Below are 20,640 nucleotides of genomic sequence, written 5' to 3' on the forward strand. Positions count from 1 at the left end.
GTACAGTGCATAAATACCAAGCTTATAAACCCATACATACTAACCACATTTACAGCAATCCACTTATTGCTGGTGCAGGAGACTAAGCATTTGTTTCATTGTTGTTTAAGGATCAAGTCCATCATTTCACACTGTTTTTGAAAACTAAGGCACTGGTATAAGAAACACGGTTATCTCCTTCAATGTGCTTTTTTCAACAAATACAGGCAAATCAAAGCAGAGAAGAGAGATAACCGCTAGTAACACTTTCAAATTTCATGGTAAGATTTGATCATGTATGGATAGAACATTGCACACACTTATTTTTGTAAATATGTCCATATCTTCCTGTTCATTTAAGTTAATTTTCTTTATTGCAGTTTAATCTGGCTTTTTTTCCCCATTTGTGTGGCATTTTTCCTTGAATTGATGATATCTATCTAAATAACTGCATCTAAAATTACACATATGCTATGGATGTTGATTTCTTTCAGGAAATTAATTGCCACACATAAAAGGGAAAAATATGCTTGTTTTGATTCTACCAAATGAACCAGCTGGACAATCTGGCCTTTAACATTTTGAAAAACATTTCATCTTACTGCCACTTATGACTGTAATGTTGTGAGTAATAAACAGAAAATCACTATTCATTCATTGGCACTAAATATGTTTGCACAATACCTTTGTACTTATGATATTAAAGCCATTGCAGACATTCACGGCTTCAGTTCCTAAAGCATTCTGGCAAGAAGTTGACTATTATTAGCTGCACACCACTGGAAAAATGAAATGCTGGTAAATAAATTACTTGCCCAAAGTCTTGATACTGCAGCGTTATGTAGAGATTATTATTAGTATTAGTATTAGTATTTATTAGTATTAGTATTAGTGTTAGTATTAGTATTATCCGGGGACTGTGTAGTGATGTTGATTTGAGAAGCTTCAATCAGACAATGCTCCTGACAATCAGCCAGGAGGTGCAGTTGGCTCCAAACTGCCCACCAGAAGAGGCTGACTTAGCTTCCAGCTTCAAATCATTCTCTGGAAGAGCTTAGTCCTCTCTCCTGACAAGTTTGAAGTATGGGCCAACCAAACAGGAACAGACCTGGGGCAGCAGTCTGATGATTAAAGTCATTTAGAAACATCTGTCTCTGCAGATGAACAGTTCCACAGCACAATGAACCTTTATTACCTGTTCACTAATAGTATTCTTATAAACTAATAGCAAGCAGAACAACGTACAACACTAATCACCACCTGACTTTCCAGTGTAAGATTTTCTTTACTCAACGACAATAAGAACTGACTCAAACTTCCCTACAGTCTGTGATGCTCAGGAAGTAGTGTTTGAGTTTGTTTCACTCTGTATTTGTAGGCAGGGAAATTGTATGCCTACATACAATTTGTGATCACAAAAGTGATTTTGTAAGTGCTTCAGAAAATTTTCTTCAGAAAGTGCTGATTTTGAAATGTGGTTTCAACACTCTTGGGAAATTTCTTCTTAGACTTTCCTCTGCCTTTGCAAAACCTGTACAGGCTTTACACTGCATCTACTGCAGCTTCAGAAGACCTACTGCTACCTAGAAGCAAAAGATCTGAACCTATTGTCACCTGAGACTGAATGTGAGGTTTTTTCAGTACTGATGCAATTAACAGTGCTCACATTCATGGGTAGTGTTTTATCCTTAACACACCAGTTTCAGGTATATTTGTAGTTAGCATCTAAGCACTTTCAATCAGTATGCAGCCTGCAGGATTTCAAAAAGTGCACTGGCAATAAATTCAGTCACATATCCTTCTTGCAAAAGTAGAAGTTGGATCCCTCCATATACTATTAGTGCAGTAAGGAAATAAGAGTGAGTAAGAATGCATAATCTTTCTTTTTACTCATACTTCCCTCTCTACTAAAACTTGTAAAGCAGCACCAGGGTTGAATGGCTGCAGCAAAGCTTTCCATCACTGTCAGAAGTGCTTGGATAATGGTACTGTATTAGGGCAGTGTTGAAAGCCTATAATGTCACTGCTACTGCTTGTGCACATTCTGTCCTTCACTAATTCCATGCGGATAGTAACTCCACTGCTATTGCAGCCTTGTAAGTATTAATCATCACCATTAGTATAATACTCCAAAGACAAAAATATGTTGAAGAACTCCTCAGAAAGGATTTTTAATTTTAGGCTCAAGTCTCAACCCACTATGAAACCAAATCAAATATCCTTTTGGTGCTGTGACCAAAAAAGAGATGCCAAAAGAAAGCAATGCCCTTGCCCATTTTCAGGTTAAGTTACCATTTCTACACACACACACACAAGAAAAAAAAAAAGTGTGTTAAAATATTGTACTACACATGCCTTCTTCAGTTTATCAGAACTGCCATTCTACCTGTATCTAAGTTTTTCTATATTCCCAAAGCTCTCAGGAACATGATGTTAAGTGATGTTTCTGTTACATTTCTGGTCCAGACAGAAAATGCAAAAGTAGAAATCTGACATAAAAACATGATCATGTTTGCCCATGGAGTCTTGACGTGATACAGGTCCTCAGAGGTAAATCTGTAATACATTAAAACACACAGTTTTGCATTCAAAGCTAAGTGACTGAGAGCCTCAGTCTTCTCAGACCTAACTTATTCATGTCATGGGTTTGAATTGGGCAGCAAGTCTTCCAACATGAAGACATACTTACTCCAAGAACTTGGATTTACTTCATTTACCTCACAACAGGAAAAAAATACTCAGAAACTCTCACTTGCCATACTTTCAGTTCTGAAAACTTCTCCATAGTTTTTGGGAGTAGATCTCTTAAGGCCTTAAGATTTGTTTCTTCACAAATGCTGAACATCTAAAATCCTGTGAAATTTGACAGGGGCTGACTACACTCAGTACCTCTGCAAATTGGAGCTGAAGTAGAAAAACATCTCAATAGCCTCCTAATGGACTACTGGAAACCACAGTTTCAGCAATCAGAATGACAGAAAACTGGCTGTTTTCCCCTCATAATACAGAAGTAATTGACATTTGAAAACTATAAAAAGAAATGCAAGGAAGAGGAATAGATTTATATCTTACCTCAATTTGAGTGAATTGGACAAAAAAGCTTTGCTTGGAAGGGAAAAGCAGAAAAATACCTCCCTCAAAATAAGGAAGAACTATTTTCTCATGATGCATCAAAGTTTACCTGAAACAGGAAAGTATCCTTTACTTTTCTATTTCCCATAGTGAAGGAGGTTGCTGACACTCATTCAGAGTAGAACTTTCCCATAATTCACACTTTGCAATTTGGTAGGAAACACTCCTCAGCCCTTTGGCTCCCAAAACAAATTTCAGAGCCCAAGTTCTTCATCTTGTTTTTCAATAGCTCCCTTGCCAGAGTCCTTCATTGTGCAAAGGTGAAACACACTGATTTCTCAAGTTTACCTTGGCTCAGTTCAAAAACTATCAGACTGAATTTACGAGAAAGCAAAGAACAAGATCTTGTAGAAATTTAAAGTCAGAATTTTTTGTTATGAAATGAACATCAGATGCAATTCCAGTATTAGCTTAAAGTGGACTTCATATCTATTTGCTTAATTACTCCCACTCAGAATTCTTAGAGAGGTTCCAGCTGCTTGAGTGGAGGATTTGGCTTTAAAGCAACATCATTTCTTCCATGTGCTGCCCTTGATTTCTAAAGCCTGTATATTCAGATATGGCTGCTACAGTACATTACAATCAGCTCTGGGCTAACATGCTTTTAAGTATCTTACCCGAACCCAAGGCACTTCAGTGTTTAATCAAGGAAACCGCTTTCTGAATTCATGCCTAGCTATGAGTAACTGAATATCAATTATGACAATATAACTGGGTTTAATAAATATTTTCTATTCCTTCTTAGCCTAGCTGCCCCACATCCACTCTTGGCTGCTCCTATTATGAGGGATTAGCCACATTTCCATATGTATTATTAGAAAATACTTCCATTCTGTAAGTATTCTATGAAATTTTCAATCTCAGGAGGTGTGAAACATTTCTATAGGTATTCCAAATTATATATTTTATTAAGGATGTTCTGTACATCCTTATACAAATACACTTTTCTTATTACATCAAGCCTGATCCTAGTTAACATTTGGTTTCCTGAATCATACTTTTGGAACCAGATGCAGGTGGCAGAAACAAATGTTTTAAATGCAGTACAGTATCCACAGTATGTGGATGTGAGCCCTATAAAGGAATACTGAAGCTAGGATGACCTGATTTGCTGTGGCTGTCAGAGACACAGAACGGTAGTTTCTGCTACGGCTTGGCAGTGCCCTCAGTCTCCTTTATTGTGTTTGTAGCATTTAAGGCACAAAGCTTCAGCTGCATGGCATCAGCAGTTTTCATCTGAGGCAAAAAGAAGTAACTTGCAGTTGTTTGCTGTGCTGATTAGTGTTAGCCTATGGTACAGTCCCCACTTTGCCAGAGTTACCTGTTTCCTATGGAGTATAACAGATATGGCAGCCAAGTGCTACTGTCAAGCACCTGTTTGCATTCGAGTCTCACATGGCTCTGCCAGTGAACATAATCTTCCTCTTTGCTGCTTTCTACAAAGCATTCTGAACATACCTTAAACCCTTTCACAGGTAGGAAACAATAACATAGCAAACACAAAATGATCATATAGGTTTGGAGATCTATTTAAGCTGCTCAGCACATGAACTGAGAAGAGACTACAAAATCACCAGCTGCACCACGAGATGGTGCTCAGCCCCCTCTCTAAGACACACACAGAATACACACCCGAGTCAGGAAAGTTTGCTTGAACTGGGCACTGGCATTCCCAGCATAAGCACACACAGGCAGTTGGGTTTATAAACAATTCTCTCCATGCAGACCTGCTAGATACAGCATTCCCTAAAAAATACCACTGTGCTGCTGGTGGAGTCACCCAGCCAGTGAGGAACTGCAGAAAATCCCACTGAGTCTGCAGAGCTGCAAACTTGAAATCTACCACACTTGCAAGGAAAAAAAAAAAACCAAACAAAAAACCACAAAAAACTAAGAGAGAAAAAGGGTCTGTATTTTTAAATGTCTTTATGCCACTCCATCTGCTCTGTTGCATTTTAGTATGCTTGAAATAAATCAAAGTGTGACTAGTGAGTGAAATATTATAAACCTTGATTACAGTGAGAACTGATCAAATTTATTGGTGTTGCTTTCAATGGCAATGATGATTTAGGAAGCAAGTTTCCTTTAAATTATCCGAAACAGAAAAATATCATAATATAATAAAATGGAAGTACCAAACTTTCATTCTTTCTAATAAAAGAAATAAGAAAAGAAAACACAGAACTAAATGAGGTTAGCTTCTGTGATCACAAAAAAAAAAAAAAAGTGATGTTACACTTGTGGCATCAATATTTTGGCAATTCTAGGACTATGACTGGTATTTTCATGAAAGAAGGTGATTCAGTAGCAGAATAGACTACAGTAACAATGAAATTGGGGTATATGCAATTTAAGTTACCTTATAATGGTAACTACTAGCGTATGATTTGACTAACTGGGTACTGACCTCTAAAAATCTCTGCAGTCCCCTACAAATATGCTTCTTCTGCCTGGTATTAAAGGTTAGAGTTACTACACCATGTTTGATGCTATCTTCCACAGTAGAACTGGCTACTTATTAGCAGCAATGGATGTTTAATCTGTAAGAGTCCTTATAAACTCCTGGCTTCATTCACTATCCTGCTAAGCAAACACTCCCTACTAGTCTACAAGGAAAAAACCTCTCACATTTCGGTAACTCTTACAAGGGGCCTCTGCATTAAAACATTTTTATATTATTTCTGTCTTTAAAAAATAATTATGAAATTCCAGCTACATTTGCACAAGGCAGTTTCTGTTCTTGCACTGAATGTGCAAACCCACTTTGTTCAAATTAGAACCTGTGCCATTATAAACTCTACACATGCCAACTGCAATGTAGGCAATCTGTTCAACATCTAGAATTCCTCACGTGCATGCAAATGGGTTTTGGGACCATGAAATATCAAACATATGACATCTTTCTGTAACTCAGGTAAGAAAGGTTTGTAGTTTTGCTTGCAGCAGAACAATTTGGCAAATGCTGTCCTTCCTCTTGAAGCTAAGAACTAAACTCCATGAGTTTAGGAGGAGAACTATGCTAGACAGAACTATGCTAGATATGCTAGATAGACTGCAACTTTGTTTAAGTGCTTTGTTTAATAGCTTGGTAAAAGTAGCAACAGCTTGAAACATGAAAAATGCTCATGTGAGTCAAAAGCAATACCAGCTACATTTCTTCTTTTTCCTTCCAGTTCAAAACAGTGGGCTGAATGATCTCAAATTAGATTCTCTTACAAGGAAAAAAAGGGGAACAGAAAACACACCAATCCAAATGATGTGAGCATGCTAACAGTTTATCATTATACAATTAAACCCTTACCTGGACCTACTCTTGCATTAACAGGTAATTAGCATAATAACTTCCCTGTTTTGTTTCAAGATTTCTGGCAATTCTGTACTCCAATTTCCTGAGCAGATAAAAATAGTATGATATCCTTGGATGATTAAAACTCTACCTGGTTATTTGACTTCTAGGTCATAGTCAGGTCTGGATACTGGGAAATCCACCAAAAGGAAGAAGTTATTTTTCCATAATGAAGTGTGTGCACATGACTGTTTAATACAGCAGTCACTGAAGTGACACAAATAAAAAATATATTTAACTGTGAAAATTGAACTGGTAAAACTTGAGAACTTCTCTCAGGCTTTCTAACTTTTCACATTCAGAATGAAATTGCTCAGCATATTGCATTTTCCACTAGGTAGAAAATGATTTATGATGATATAATGAATCTTCACCACTGATCAGACACATCTGTGGCACCTTGCTCAGCTTCCTTGTGCCATCAGATCTTCCCATGCATTGCATCCCCTTTGCACAAATGAAGCAAGAAGGCAAGAAGCAAGATTTCTTGGCCCTGAAATCTCAAGAATCACCTTTTTTTGAGAGGAGCAGAAGATAAGACATTAGAAAATAAGAAATTATTGCTGAGAGGTTTGCTAAGGGCAACTTTCCAGAGATGCAGCAGCAATGCAAGCTTTCCACATGCATCAGCTTGACCAAGTGTGCGCCAGCTTGACCAAGCAAGACCCTCTCTGGGAGAAAAGGGTTCTAATTCTCCATGAGACATTTTGTCCCTGCACTAACAGTAAACATTTCTAAGCTGCTTCTTTCAGAGGCAGACCATAAATCTGCAGCTCACCTTTCCCCAGCTCACTTCAGAGCAATAAATATTTAAGCACAGAAGCATCAATGGGTATTTTTAAAGTGAACTTCTTACTCCTGTGCATAATTGCAGTTCTTTGCTCTCAGAGAGCAATTTTCTAGGAGCAGTGACTTTTGCCAGACAAACCAGCCTAGCAGTGGAAAATATGGGCAATGTGATGGGTCACAGTGGCAGGATAGTAGCAGCCACTGCTGAAATAGGTGAGGTGTGTGAGGACTGTTAATCCTGGAAAAAACCTCCCAGCTGTGGAAAGGCAATTTTTCTCTATTGTTATCAACCTTCTCACTATTCATTCATGGAAACAGTAGCCAGTACTTAAGTCCTAACGCAGTCACTATTTGATATTAAGACAGAAAACAGCTTGACATGTCTTAATCCTGGAAACAACATATTTCATACTGCTACACAGCTCTCTGATACTACCACTCACACAGCAAGTTTGCCCAAACTTAGTGCCTTGTGTAGAAAAAGAAAATCAATGAAATGGAAAAAGAAATTACCAAATACTTGATGGCTGGACACCATAAATGACATTGTTTCACTCTACCTCTAGCCCTTTATTTCACTGTATGGCAGCAAAAGCATTGCCGTTTTAAGCTCTACATCTAAATGTTCAAAAGCCTTCAAGGCTATTCTTTCCCTGATTGTATTGGATCTGGCTGAGAAGGAGTTAAATTTCTTCATAGCAACACACACGGTGCCATGTTTTGAATTTGTGAGCAAAACAGTGTTGATAACACCTAGGCAGGCAGAGTGAGAGAGCAGCTGTGTGCTGCTTAACCACCCACAGGGGTTAAATCAAAACACTGAGCAAAGTGCAAGCAATGACAGCTGATCTGAAAAGAACACAAATCAATTTATACAAGGCCAAAATAACAAACTGAGGTGCTTACACGTTTTTCTATCAAAGCCTTTTTTTCCCAAGTATCCTGGCTGAGATCCTGCAAATATTGCAATAGAAAAGGAAAAAAGGATACAAGACATCCTGTTTTCCCCAGACATGAGAAAGGAAGCTCATAATATAACAACTAGTGGATAAGAGAGAAAGGTTTCTGACCAGCAATTAGTTAATTTAATGTATCATTAAACAAAACCCAGCACAAGACTTCTTCCCAGGTTACTCCAAGCTTCACCAACAGTATATTTCTCCTCTAAAAAAAAAAAGCAACAAAAAAAAAAAAAAAAACCTACATGAAACTTTTCATGCTTCATAATCTTTGTTAGAGCATCCAGGATCCCAATAGTTAATTTGCATTTCTAACATTAAATAATGGGTATTTTAGTGATTGACATGATGATTGATATTGTTCATTTTGACCTTCAAAATAGTTCTCTCTTTTAGTTACAATCCCACAGAAGGGGTGAGCGGCTACAGGAATTGAAAATTATATGTATAAAAATGTACAACACACACAATCTTTTAAGAAGCCAAAAGGAGTCAAGAAAAGCTTCTGGGGTAGGAATATTAGCCAATAAATCAGCAGAGCTCTTTTCCAAAAGTGGATCATTGGTTCCTGACAGATGACTGCTGAGTTTCCAAGATTAGTTTTCTTTCCTGTTAGGTCTCACCACAGAAATTTAGGTAAAAATAATACAGAACTGTTTATGTTAAGCTCTGCTTTCATCATTGTCATCTCTACTAATGACCAGTTGAAGTCTGTCACTGAGCACCAGAACTGAAGACTCAGAATAGGGACTTTCAAAGGATGGGACAGTATTAGCTGGAAGATGAAGGCTAACTGCTCTTAACTAAGAGCTAGGCCTAGCTGAATTCTAGCAAACATGGACTTGCGTTTGTAGCCCAGATCTATGGCCCCTGATGAAACACTCAGGATTCAGGGACCTGTGATATTGCAAACTGCAGTCTAGGATTGCTGAAACCAACTATGCCACAGCAAAACCTTAATCTTCATGGCACAGTCTGGATAAGGAGGGTTAAAGACACTATGAAAAGCCTGTGCTCATTAAACCCAGTGGTCTGCACCCAATAATGGCAATCACTAGTACCTCTTTACCAGTCACTCTTTATTCAATATCCACTGATCATTAAGGTTTGCTGATTTGGCCTTAAATTTACTGAACAGGTGGCAGCCAACATAGCAAGCAGTGCTTGCACTGATTAATTTTTGTCTTTTTCTTTTTAACTATTTAAAGCCTCATTACAGATGCTCTCTCTGGGTTGTTCTCAAACAAAATTAATAACATATAAAATACTCACTTCCTCCTAGATCCTAAGGCATGAGTTTTCAGTTTCATGTCAATGTTCTTAGAATAAAAAGAGAAAAAAGTGAACTTTCTGGCAATTAGTTACGCAATGTAATCTACAGAAGACATATTGTCTAGACATCAGTGAAGCAGAGCAGTTTCTCATCTGTGCTTTACCTTTTCTCTCTCACCCAGATGGAAGATGTCCACGTGGAACCCAGCCCCAAAGGGACTTACTCTCTCCACCGCAACTGATAATTCCATGGACTCTGCTGCTATCTTTGTAAAACAAGCTCAGGAGCACTACTTCACTTTCTAGGGGTACCAAACAATGTCTGAGTTGAAAGTGTGTCCTGGTTTTGGCCAAGGACAGGGTTAAGTTTTTGCAGTAGGCATGAGGGCGTGCAGCCTGGAGCTGTGTGAGCATGGCCAGGACCTAATATTATTCAATACCATCTCATGTCATTGTCAGGGCAGGGAAAGGGACTCACTTTCTCTCCCTTTTGGGAAGAAAAAGTGCTCTTTTCCAGTCATGGGGAAAGCATGGTGGATGCAGGGTCTGTCTGTCATTGTTTTTCATTGTCCCAGGCTTTGTGAGCATTTTGCATGTAAATCTACCTTTCTTTGTCCATTTTTTGTTATTAGTATTGTTGCTGTTCATTTTCTTATCTCATTGCTGTTTCCAATAAATGGTTCTTATCTCAACTGTGATCTCTGCCTTTTGTCTCCCATAGAAAGGAAGGAGGGCAGCAGCTCATGGTTTTCTTTTTAGTGGGAGTACTAAATTGGAGAATACCATTCCTAAACTATGACATTAAGTCAAGAGAGTTTTTCTCCCACTGGAGACTTGGAATGGGCTTGAATCAATCAAGCCTGAGACAAAACACCTCACTTTGTTGTAGCTGCCACAGGGAAGAAGAATTTGTTGTGTTACGAAATAAAGCTCATCTGCACAGCCACAAAGGAGGTCAGAGAAACAGGAAGAGGAGCCCAAATAATATCTTCCTGGGTTATATCCAGGGCCATCAGCCCAGCAGCAGCCCACGTGCACAAGCCCAGAGGAGCATGGGGACACAGTGGTGGATTAGAGCACAAATCAAGGACTCCTAAATAATGAAAACCTTGTCCAGGTTTCTGCCAGGGCTGTCCCAGCAGAGCCATTAGTTCCAGTGTTAGGCATGATACTCACCATTATATGATAGCTGGACCAGCCCTTGATATCACCTTTTGGATTATGGGGATTGCTGCACAGAGTGGGACGTATGAGATGTTGAGGAAAAGCAGTTTGGGGCAGACAGACTTACTATGGGATGCTTAGGGGAAAAACCAAAGGCACAAAAAAAGGAGAAGTTCAGATGATTTTAGGAAGAGCAAGAGTGGGAAAATAAAGGGGTAATGGGAAAATATAGGAGTAAGGGGATAAAAAGGGCTGGGCATGTAAATAGTTGCTAATCAGTATGTTCATCTGATCAGTAAAGCCCATCCTGTCTTCTTATTAAATTCCTTTCTCTGTCTTTCCTGCGTGAGGGTCCTTTACTCTCTGTGCATGAGGGTGTATGGGGCTGTGAGGGCTGCAACTGGAGTCAGCCCATGGGTCAATAGGCCCAGATGTTCATATTGCCAGACTGGAAATTGTGTGAGTCTGCAAGCAAGTGGCAATGGCAATGGCTAGCAACGGGCCTGCCAAGAATAGAGCTCCAGCTTGCTACAAGTAGAACCTGGGAACAATCAGGAGCAGTAGCCTCACCTCTCTCAGGCTGTTGGATCTCCTCTGACAGAATTCTTAGTTTTCAATCTGACAAAATATCTGGGAGAACTGCTGTTCCATTCCCTGACCAAAGCAAAAGTCTTCCAAAGACAGACTTGCTCCCTTCCTTCCTCCCTTCTTCCTTTCCTCCCTTCAAGTCCAGAGCAGTGCCCCGAGTGTGAGACTGCTCACAGGTGAGATCATTCTCAGCTGGGCTGTGCAGATGCTACAGACAGACATGACACCAGCTTTGCTCTCACCACTACAATATGACGTACTAACGATTTGTCACTTTTCAGGTTGCATAAGTATTCATTTCTTCCTGATTATGTTTAAATAGAGCTAGGAGACACTACAGTAATAAATATGATGTGTATGTTTAATCATACCACTTCACTTTCAAAATAATGTTTTCTTGTTAGAGTACTATTAAGATTTCATTAAAATGACAGCAGTATCAATAGGAATCAGGTAAGTGCACTTCGTTTTACAATATTTTGATTAGATTAGAGCTAGCATGGCTTATGATACAGAAAAAAGTAAACTAAACCTCTCCCAGAAAGTTACACATCATAGATTCATCTTTTATGTTGTTACAGTGGCACTTACTAAAATGAAACAGTAGTATTGTACTGAATAAGGCACTAAATACAGTAAGCACAGCAACTGAGACAGGAGCACCAAACTTATATGCTAGCTGTCTTTATTGTCAAAAATTAATTGGATTTCAAACAACATGTTAATTGTGAGACCTCACAGATCAACTGTGTAGTAGTGATTAGACTGATTTTTAATCCTCTTCCATATATTCTTTTAGCAACAGGTAAGAGAAGAAGATCTGGACATTTTAAGGCATCACAAGTGACATGAAAACAGGTGATAGCTTGTCTGGCATGCTTTAGTGAGACAAAAAAGCCTCATTATGAAATAACAAGCAATAAGACAGAAGTGTTCACTGTCCCAATGAGCTACTTTTGGCAGATCAAACCATAGAAGTAGTGTCAAAGTATGTGACTAAATATTGACACACCATATAAAAGGCTAGTGAGAAGGAGAGAGAACAAGACCAAGAGTAGTATCCTAAAAAGAATATAGAATGAAAACACCTCCAAAATCTAACAAATCAGTAGCACACACAGCTCTGTCCTCCATACTTAATACTGGGTAAAATGCTGAAAACTATCCACAGCTGATCTGATATGAAGTGGGGTCACTTGATACAGAATATGGCAATTAAGGACTAAATACCTTTGCAAAAATGAAGAAAAATGAGAGCACCAGATGTGGCACAAACTATAGAACTATCACAACTTTTGCTTTCTTTAAAGTGAACAACGCATTTCAAGAAACAGTTTACAGGAGAGTGACGATTTTCTTAACGAAATCCTATTTAAAAAATAAAATATATGTAGGCAAAAATCCAAGAGACATATTTAGAGTATACCTATTTGTACTACACCTATTTTCCCCCTGAATCCAACCAACGAAATTGTGCTATCCGTTATATCTGCATTATGTTGAGGAACCATTCAGTGCCCCTTCACACAGTTTATTTGGAGAGCCCTGGTCCTGCTTTTGGTTGTGCTGATTTCACACTCGGAGGAAAAGAGAGTTACTATACATCTACATATCTGTGGGCAATAGCACTGTTAGGTCCTTCTAAATCCAAATTCTGTCAATGTGCAGAAACAGAAAAGATCAGTTTAGGTATCTTCAAGAGTGAAAGGAAAGGATGAGATGAGTATTAAAGTAAGTACAGCAACAGTAAAAAACTGTGAAATACAACAGTGATGAAATACAGAGAGGAGATAAGATGAAATGACAGAAAACAATATTTTGCATCAGAAATACAACAGCCCAAAGATATATAAGAGAGAAACCCTCAATCTTTTCAAAGAAAATTAAGAGCAAGTATAAATGCTTACCTGAGACACTATGCAAGACTCCTTTCAAACAGCATGAGCTTCAGTGCTTGAAGTAGTGGGCTCTGCATGTTCCACAAAACCCCAAAAGTACAGCTCCGTTTACCTTCAAAACCGTGCACTGGGTCTGTTCTATTTGGTCACTAGAATCAACTGCTTGACCTGAAACTCTTTAACTGCTGGGAATTCCATTTGTCAAGTTACTTTAAAACACTTCTGCTCATTTCAACAGACCCTGGCAGACCTATCTGTATGTGGATAATTCCCTCTGCACAAGTAAATGTCAGTGTGCCTGCAGGAATGCTTACAGTGATATTTGGTCTGCTTCTGCCTAACTATATTTTATTCATTCAAGGGTATAGTTTTCACCAATCCCCAGTACGTTCCCCTCTAGAAAGCAGGACAGCTGACCTGAGTTATTGCAACAGGCAGCAAAAAAACCAAGATGTTGGAAGGATGAAGAGTGGAGATGCTCATTTTCAGCAAAGCACTATAAAAAATAAATTAGGAAGATCCAATGTGTTTTAAATAAAGAAATAAATTAAAACCTTCAGGGGAAGACTGTATTTAAAAATGCAACAGGCTCAACTATTAAAAATGCATGGTAGCAAAATGATTCAAGATGTTTTGATGCTTTTGGGGAACCTAACAAAAACACTGAATTCAAACTTTCTTCCCACTTCTCTGATTATATGATTCTCTTTTTCCTCTCTTTTTTCTTTTTTTTGAATGTTTCTTCCAATTAGTGCTAACTTTTTTTTTGCATAAAAACAGACAATTGCTACTTGCTACTAAAGCTGACCTCCCACCTGAAGATAGCCTTCCATAGCTAAGCCTTTACCAGCCAGCTGTCATCAAAAGTTGAACGTGACGACAACATCAGATTGCTATCCAGTACCAGAGGAAATTATATGAATCCTCAGATGACATATATCAAGAAGAACTATGGGGCAAGTGTTCTGACAGAGTAACAAGTGGCTAAGCAGCAAGAGCATGTGAACTCTTATGAAGCAAAAGATCCTATTTTTATGTAAATGTCCTCACCATTGCTGTGTAAAATTTGGCAATCTCAGCTACCAAATTCAAGATACTTTTTCCTATTGTGCATTCTTTCTCAAAAGTTTGTGTGAAAACTTTGAAGAGCAAAAGGAATTCAACAAGACCTGTCAAGATTTGATGCATACACTGACTAATCCCACTTGTAGCAGTTTAATCCCATATGACAGCTATGCACTGTGCAGCTGCTTGCTTATGCCCCTCCTCCTGTCAGTGGGATGAGGAGGAAAATCAGAAAAAGGTAAAACATGCAGACTGAGATAACAATTTAATAACTGAAATAAAGTAAATTATCATGGACAAGCTTCTATGGCATATCAGGGCTTGCTCCTGGCTACAGAGTCCCAGGGACCACTTTCCAGATCCACAAAACTAATTGCTTGCACTTTTGTGCAAACTAGGGCCTCAGTCAGCTGGCACTGGCCATTCCTGAATACTTCCACATAAAATCTAATACAGAGGATCTGCCAGTTCAGGACTCTGATTACAAGTAAGATAAGCCTCAAAGCACACTTGAGAGCTAAACAGCTCCATTGTTTGGGGAGTGCTTTTTACTCTGAGGCGTACACCAACTTTGATCAGCTCCTTGAAGTAGAACAGAAAAGATTTGGCTTGCTCAGTCAGTCTAGAAATGGATATGATCTTTCACTATTATTTTTCACAGAAATTTTATAATCCTTCCTCACTACTTCTACATACTGAAAGGAATCTTTGGTGATCCAGAGATTCGGATGGAATTTATTACAGAAACCTAAGAGCGGAAAATGCTAATAATATACATTTACATATATGAAGTATATATAACATACTTTAAATGTAAGATCTGATTTTCCTTACTACACACCCAAATAAAAAATTCTTTTGAATAAATAACATTTTGTCACCATTCTGTAATAAAGTAATAGTCTGAAGATTGTTTTGTTTTGTTTTGTTTTTAAATATGCATGCCTTTTTGTAGTGGAGAAGTGCATACAGTACCCACTGTTATTCTTATGTGTTTCTTTAAAAGTTTTCATAAAGACAACAGGTTACCAGTGAAACATACTATCAGCTCATCAGATTCCGCAGGTGCTCTTCTGCAAAGCTATGAAATAACAGTTCATCTCCTCCTTGGAGAAACCCAATACAAAATTTTCACATACAATCACCTTAAGGTCTTCCCCCCTCCCCCTCCAGCTTCATATCCCACCCAACCCTTCAATTTCAGAAGATTTTTTTAAAGAAAAGAAAAAAAGAAAGAAAAGAAAAGAAAACCAGCTTATAAAACAGCAAAGAAAATAAAGTTATTTCAATATATATAGAAAGAGAACAAAATGAAACTTGAGGGAAAACTTACTGGCGTTACAGTTTATCCTGATACAGTCTAGATGGGGAAAAATAAATGAAAGATGAAATTGCATCCTTCAAGGTAACAGCTGCAGACATCCAAAAACAATCAGTCCACCCTTCCGGGGACAGACACACGCAAAGAGATGTGGCCATTTTATACTTATATACAGTCTGTACAAGTTCAGGAGTGGTTGTATATGTACAGTATAGTCTATGCAAATATCTGTTACATAAATATATATATATATATATATATTCACACATATATATATACACATATGTATAGAGAAATATACCAATATACATACATATCCACATGTTGACACGGAAAGGTCTTTCCTTTTTATAGAAACCTACAAATCTAAGAGTATCTTCCACTCCAGACCATTAACTGATGTGAATTACAATAAAAAAAATTTATCATTAAGGCATAAAAATCTCCCTTAAGACACAAGTCATACTTGAGTGTCATTTTGCTTTTGAGAGACCTTTAGCAATTTCTTTAAGAAGCTTGAAGCTCAAAGCCAACCTTTACACTTGGTTTGTTTTAAATTAATTCATATTGTTATTGCATAAATATACCATCTGTCAACACAGAATACCTGTAAAATCAGCCTTTGAGATTTGTTGGTGCAATATTTAACCCTTTCCAGCTCTCCCAAAGACAGACCCTCTTCTCATTCCCCCAAAGCCAGCCCAGAACACTTTTTGGTATGTGCACAGAAACATTTGACACTGTCCGCTCAGGTGAGGAAAGGGTTAATATACTGCCCAATTGTGTCCTATCATAAAATGGCCACTTGCAAACTGCTAACCGCACGAACGCCCAGCCCAGATTTCAGCTAGCTCTGGAGGTTGGGAATACTTTTTTGGGGGGCTTGGCAGGGAGAACAGGGATTTCTTTCAAAGGTCCCCAGCCCTGCCAGTTCCTCAGAGCCCAATCTCGTCTTGCTGTCTGAACGCTAAGACTGAATGAGGTGTTTGTAACGTTCAGGGAGAAGATGAAATGGGCAGTGAAGTGGCAGATCTGGGAACCTTTGCTGGCCCTGCTTCATTCAGAGGTCACAGGTAAGGGGGGAACAAAGAGAGGTACATGGAAAGAAAAATAGAGTTATGTTTGTGGGATCTAATAAATGGTAACTGAGGAGTCTGCACAAAGAAGGAGGTAGGAGAGCCTGAGCTAGAGGGCTTCTGAGCATTGCTTCTCTCTTTTAACACACCAATGCTCAGCATATCTCAGGATATGATCCATAACAGAATCTTTCATTTATAAATGCCTACTTACAGCCTTGTGAACATCCATTGCTGTGGCATCTAACGTGGGTGAGAGCTATCCCATCAGTGCTATTACATATCTTGGGCTATGCTGACCTTCTCTCAGGAGATCAAGGCCATGAGTAATAGCACCATGCTAGTGGACACTCTGTCTGGACAACTAAAGCTTTAATCAGCAGGAATGGTAGTATTTATTACAGAGATATGGCCCAGCAAGGCAGATTATATAGTATGACAGAGAAATATAACACAGTTTGCCTCTTAACTGGACCAATTTTACGTTTGTACAGATAGACTTAGGAAAATTATTTCAGCAACTGACACCTAACACAGTTCTTAAAAAATGAAGGAGGGGAAAGAATAAGAGTCTGTAAATAATAAATAAAGAGCTGTAATGAGCAGGAACACACCAATCAGGAGTAACATAGCCAGAGAGAGTCTGTTTTCAAGCAGAACTTCTCCTGAGAAAATCTGGGTTTGGTTTTGTGCGATTAGGTTTGTCATGTGTCGTCAACCGCAACAGAAAAGTGGGAGCAAACAGCCCTGGAGCAACTGCTACGATCACCATACAGTGGTGGCTATATCCCTTACAGGAGCTGGGTGGGGTAAGGGGAGCTCTGAAGTACATGCAAGGGAACATCCCTCTCTCACCTGATGGAGAGTGACAGCAAGAGAGACTCCCAGGTCTCACCACAAGCAAGATCAAGAGAGTCGCTACAGTTGGAACAACATGGGAATTTCTTATGGGCTAAAGAGCAAGTATGCTGGAAAGGGAAACATGGCTGGTCCTCAGCAACATTCATAAAGTAAGAGAATAAAGTCACTGTTGTGTTATTGATGTCTGCAGGGAAGTCTTGGTTATGTTTTTTTTTCAATGGTACCAAAATAACTATATGTCCTAGGGCTTGCCCTCAGACTGAGACACCACTCTAGGTGAAGGGGTAGATGTTTCAAACTGAAAACCAGTTTAGCTCTTATCCTGGCTGCAAGATTTCTATTTCAAAGGATGAGAGACCAGGCCACTGAGAGGCCTGGCACTATTACAGCTCCAGACTGTGAGCACAAACACTCTGCAATGCCATACAATTGGCTGCCAAACAGAAACACCCGGGTGACTTGCAAAGGAAGTAGCTCCCCATCCAGATTCCATCTAACTGGGTCAGTGGGGATCCTGCAGGGAAGCTAAGAGAGGTCATCTGCTTGTGCTGCTACACCAGCACCACCATACCCTCCACACTACCATCAAAGAACATGCATAGGCTTTTTGTTCATTGCCTTAATTTTGAGCCTTGCCCAAAGCAATCCAAAATATTTCCAGCCATTAATGCATGAAGTTGTTCTCTCCCTCTTAAATCAATTTTTTAAAAGGAAGAAAACACATATTTTTCTCTAAACTAGTACAACAGTACAAATCCAAAGCAGATGAGATTATTCCTGGCAGTGAGGGTGCAGGTTTAGTCTGAGCTTTGTGCTCAAAACAGCATCTGGTTAAATCACGAATTATTTAAAAAACTCCTTGGGATTCCTCCTGCACAGTACCAGGGCAGTAAGACTTCTGGTAATTGTCATTAGGAGCACTCAGTCCTGTTGTAAGTATTTACTTCTGAGATAGGTTTTGGAGATGAGTATGCCTGAACAGCTGTAAATACAGTCACCTGCCAGTTCAGCAACTGGATGACAAATATGGTGAATGGCAGGGAAGTGAAAACAGAGGCTGCTACTGCATGGGGAGCAGGATGAGCTGGGAAGATCTTCTGCAGTTACTTTCTTTCCATTATTTGTCTAATATAAACCAGAAGCTCCTTCCTTAGTGCTCAGATGGAAGGTCTTCCACGGCATATCACCTGGAAAATGGGCCAAAGACCGTCTTCTTCCAAAAGGTTAAAAGCTCAACTGCAATTTGCTAACACAAGGGATCCACTGTTTGAATGGAGATATCTTTAGCAGTAAACATGGATCTGCAATTCAGGCCTGTGTTTCTTACCATTTATATATTTTTGTCTGAAAATAGTGACATTTATTTGATGCTGCTAAGGCTCCAGGCTGTTTTATTCTTGAATCAAGAAGAAAGTCACCTTTGCTGTGTAAGGACAAATGTTTTTCCTTTGGATGAGCAGCCCATTGTGGCTATGGAAGAATAATCTAAGGCAAAACCAGGACAAAAAAGATAATCAGAGCCAAACTGTTTCTAAACTCACTGGGTTATTTCCTACTGGAAAATCAGATAAAGTCCTGTGCACACTTACCCTATGTTATATTGAGGCTCCTTGCATCTCTCCTACTTGCACTATTTGTATGTAGAAATGACAAAAGAAACTTCTCACTTTGGATGGGCAAGGGTGTTTCTGATACCCTGCAGGATTTATCTTAGGAAAAGATAGGTGAGAGGGATGATTGCACCTCCGTAAAGGAGAGGAGGCAGGAAATATTTATCCTAGTCACCAGTGACCCTAAGATATGCCAGGCCAGGAAGGAAAAAAAACCTGAAATATTCTTTAATAAAAGTCAGTAAAACATTACAACCCTGCCACCTATCAATTGGAGGAAAAATGTGAAGGTGGATCTCCCTATCAGACCAGCCATTTCTTTTCCTTTCTGCACACCACCTCAGCATAAAAAATTATTCCCAAGTATGTTCCAAGCCATGATTTGCTTAATTTCTTTCTCTCTCTCTCCTTCTGCTCCAAACCCATTTCTTCAAAGTCCTTCTTGACAGAAGTGAGATATGCATCACATTTGGATTTCTACTCTTTAAACAACAAAAACTCAAACTACTGAGAGTCGTGCTGTCAACATGATGTGCCTCAGGCACCCACGCTGGAAAAATCTGAAGCAACTTCCTTGCCCCCTTCCTTACAGAATTATTCATTGCTGCTCTTCCTTCCTCTCCCACCTTCTAGAGCAAGCTCCCAGCTGCCCATGCCCACCCATGCCTGCTGCATGTCTGCCTCCCCTGTTTGGCTGGGACCCTGAGTGCCGAGGGGTGAGAGGGATATGCCAGCCCCTGCAGGCTGCTCCGTATGCTCTGTTCTCAGGGCTGTTTGCCGTGCGGGCCGCAGGCTTCAGGCCTTTGAAGGGTCGAATACCATCTTTTGATTTACCATGGCTGATGGGCTATGGGAAAGCTTTACAACTCAAACACACAGAAGAGTCAAAAAAAAAAAAAGAAAAAGAAAAAAGAAAGTAAAAACAACATAGGAGAGACCTTAATAAAGACACAAATGAGAATAAGTAATCAAATGGAATAGATCAAAGAAGAGAAGGAAGAGACAGCTCTTAGTATTAAATGACTTACAAGAAAGGCACAGTTAAATAACTCACCGCTCAAAACAGTCTTTGTTTACACACATCTATCATGGCTTAGATGCTCAGGGGATACTGACATGTAGCCAGTCAGCACCAAGCACACTCAGGTCTTCAGAGGTGGTGTTGATGACTGTTTCTCACTAGTAAGGAGATTTTGGCAAGGTTGGATAAAGATTTGGTTCTTGTTTGTAACATTTGGGCTATGAACTGTCTCCGTACAGAGTTAATGTGACTCAGAGTAAACAACCGGAAATGAATGGCTCTGGTAAGGTGATTCCTCCTCAAATTCTGTTCTTCAAGAGCAAGGTAACTGTGCTGTTTTGGTAGAAGGAAAGTCCTGTTTCAAGGACATTATCTAACCGCTTTATAAATCTGGAAAAAGGAGAGGTTAAGCTCAGTCTGGGTTCCAACAGTCTAAACTACCCCTCTGTTGAGTCAGGCATAAGAGAGAGTGCTGATAGGTTTCCAGTGATTCAGCCTGTAGTCACTTTAGGGAAGATTCAACCTCACAAAAGTTTCCAGCTGGAAACCTGGCAAAATG

General features: G+C 39.2%; 1 protein-coding gene across 14 annotated transcripts in view; it reads right to left on the reverse strand.

The window, feature by feature from the left end:
• NRXN3 (neurexin 3) overlaps positions 1-20,640 on the reverse strand; it is a 982,570-nt gene that overhangs the window by 616,511 nt on the left and 345,419 nt on the right. For 13 of the 14 annotated variants that reach the window (XR_014852509.1, XR_014852510.1, XM_085061643.1 and 10 more), the window contains exon 10: positions 15,526-15,552. The exons of the other annotated variant lie outside the window; for it this stretch is intronic. Coding sequence is in view for 11 of the 13 variants with exons in the window: in XM_085061643.1 (XP_084917769.1) it covers positions 15,526-15,552 (27 nt within the window). In the remaining 2 variants the exon portion in view is untranslated. The remainder of the gene's footprint in view (positions 1-15,525; positions 15,553-20,640) is intronic. 14 annotated transcript variants of the gene reach the window in all.

This window comes from Lichenostomus cassidix, chromosome 5, assembly GCF_008360975.1.
Source record: "Lichenostomus cassidix isolate B80296 chromosome 5, HeHo_3.0, whole genome shotgun sequence".
Taxonomy (NCBI): Eukaryota; Metazoa; Chordata; class Aves; order Passeriformes; family Meliphagidae; genus Lichenostomus; species Lichenostomus cassidix.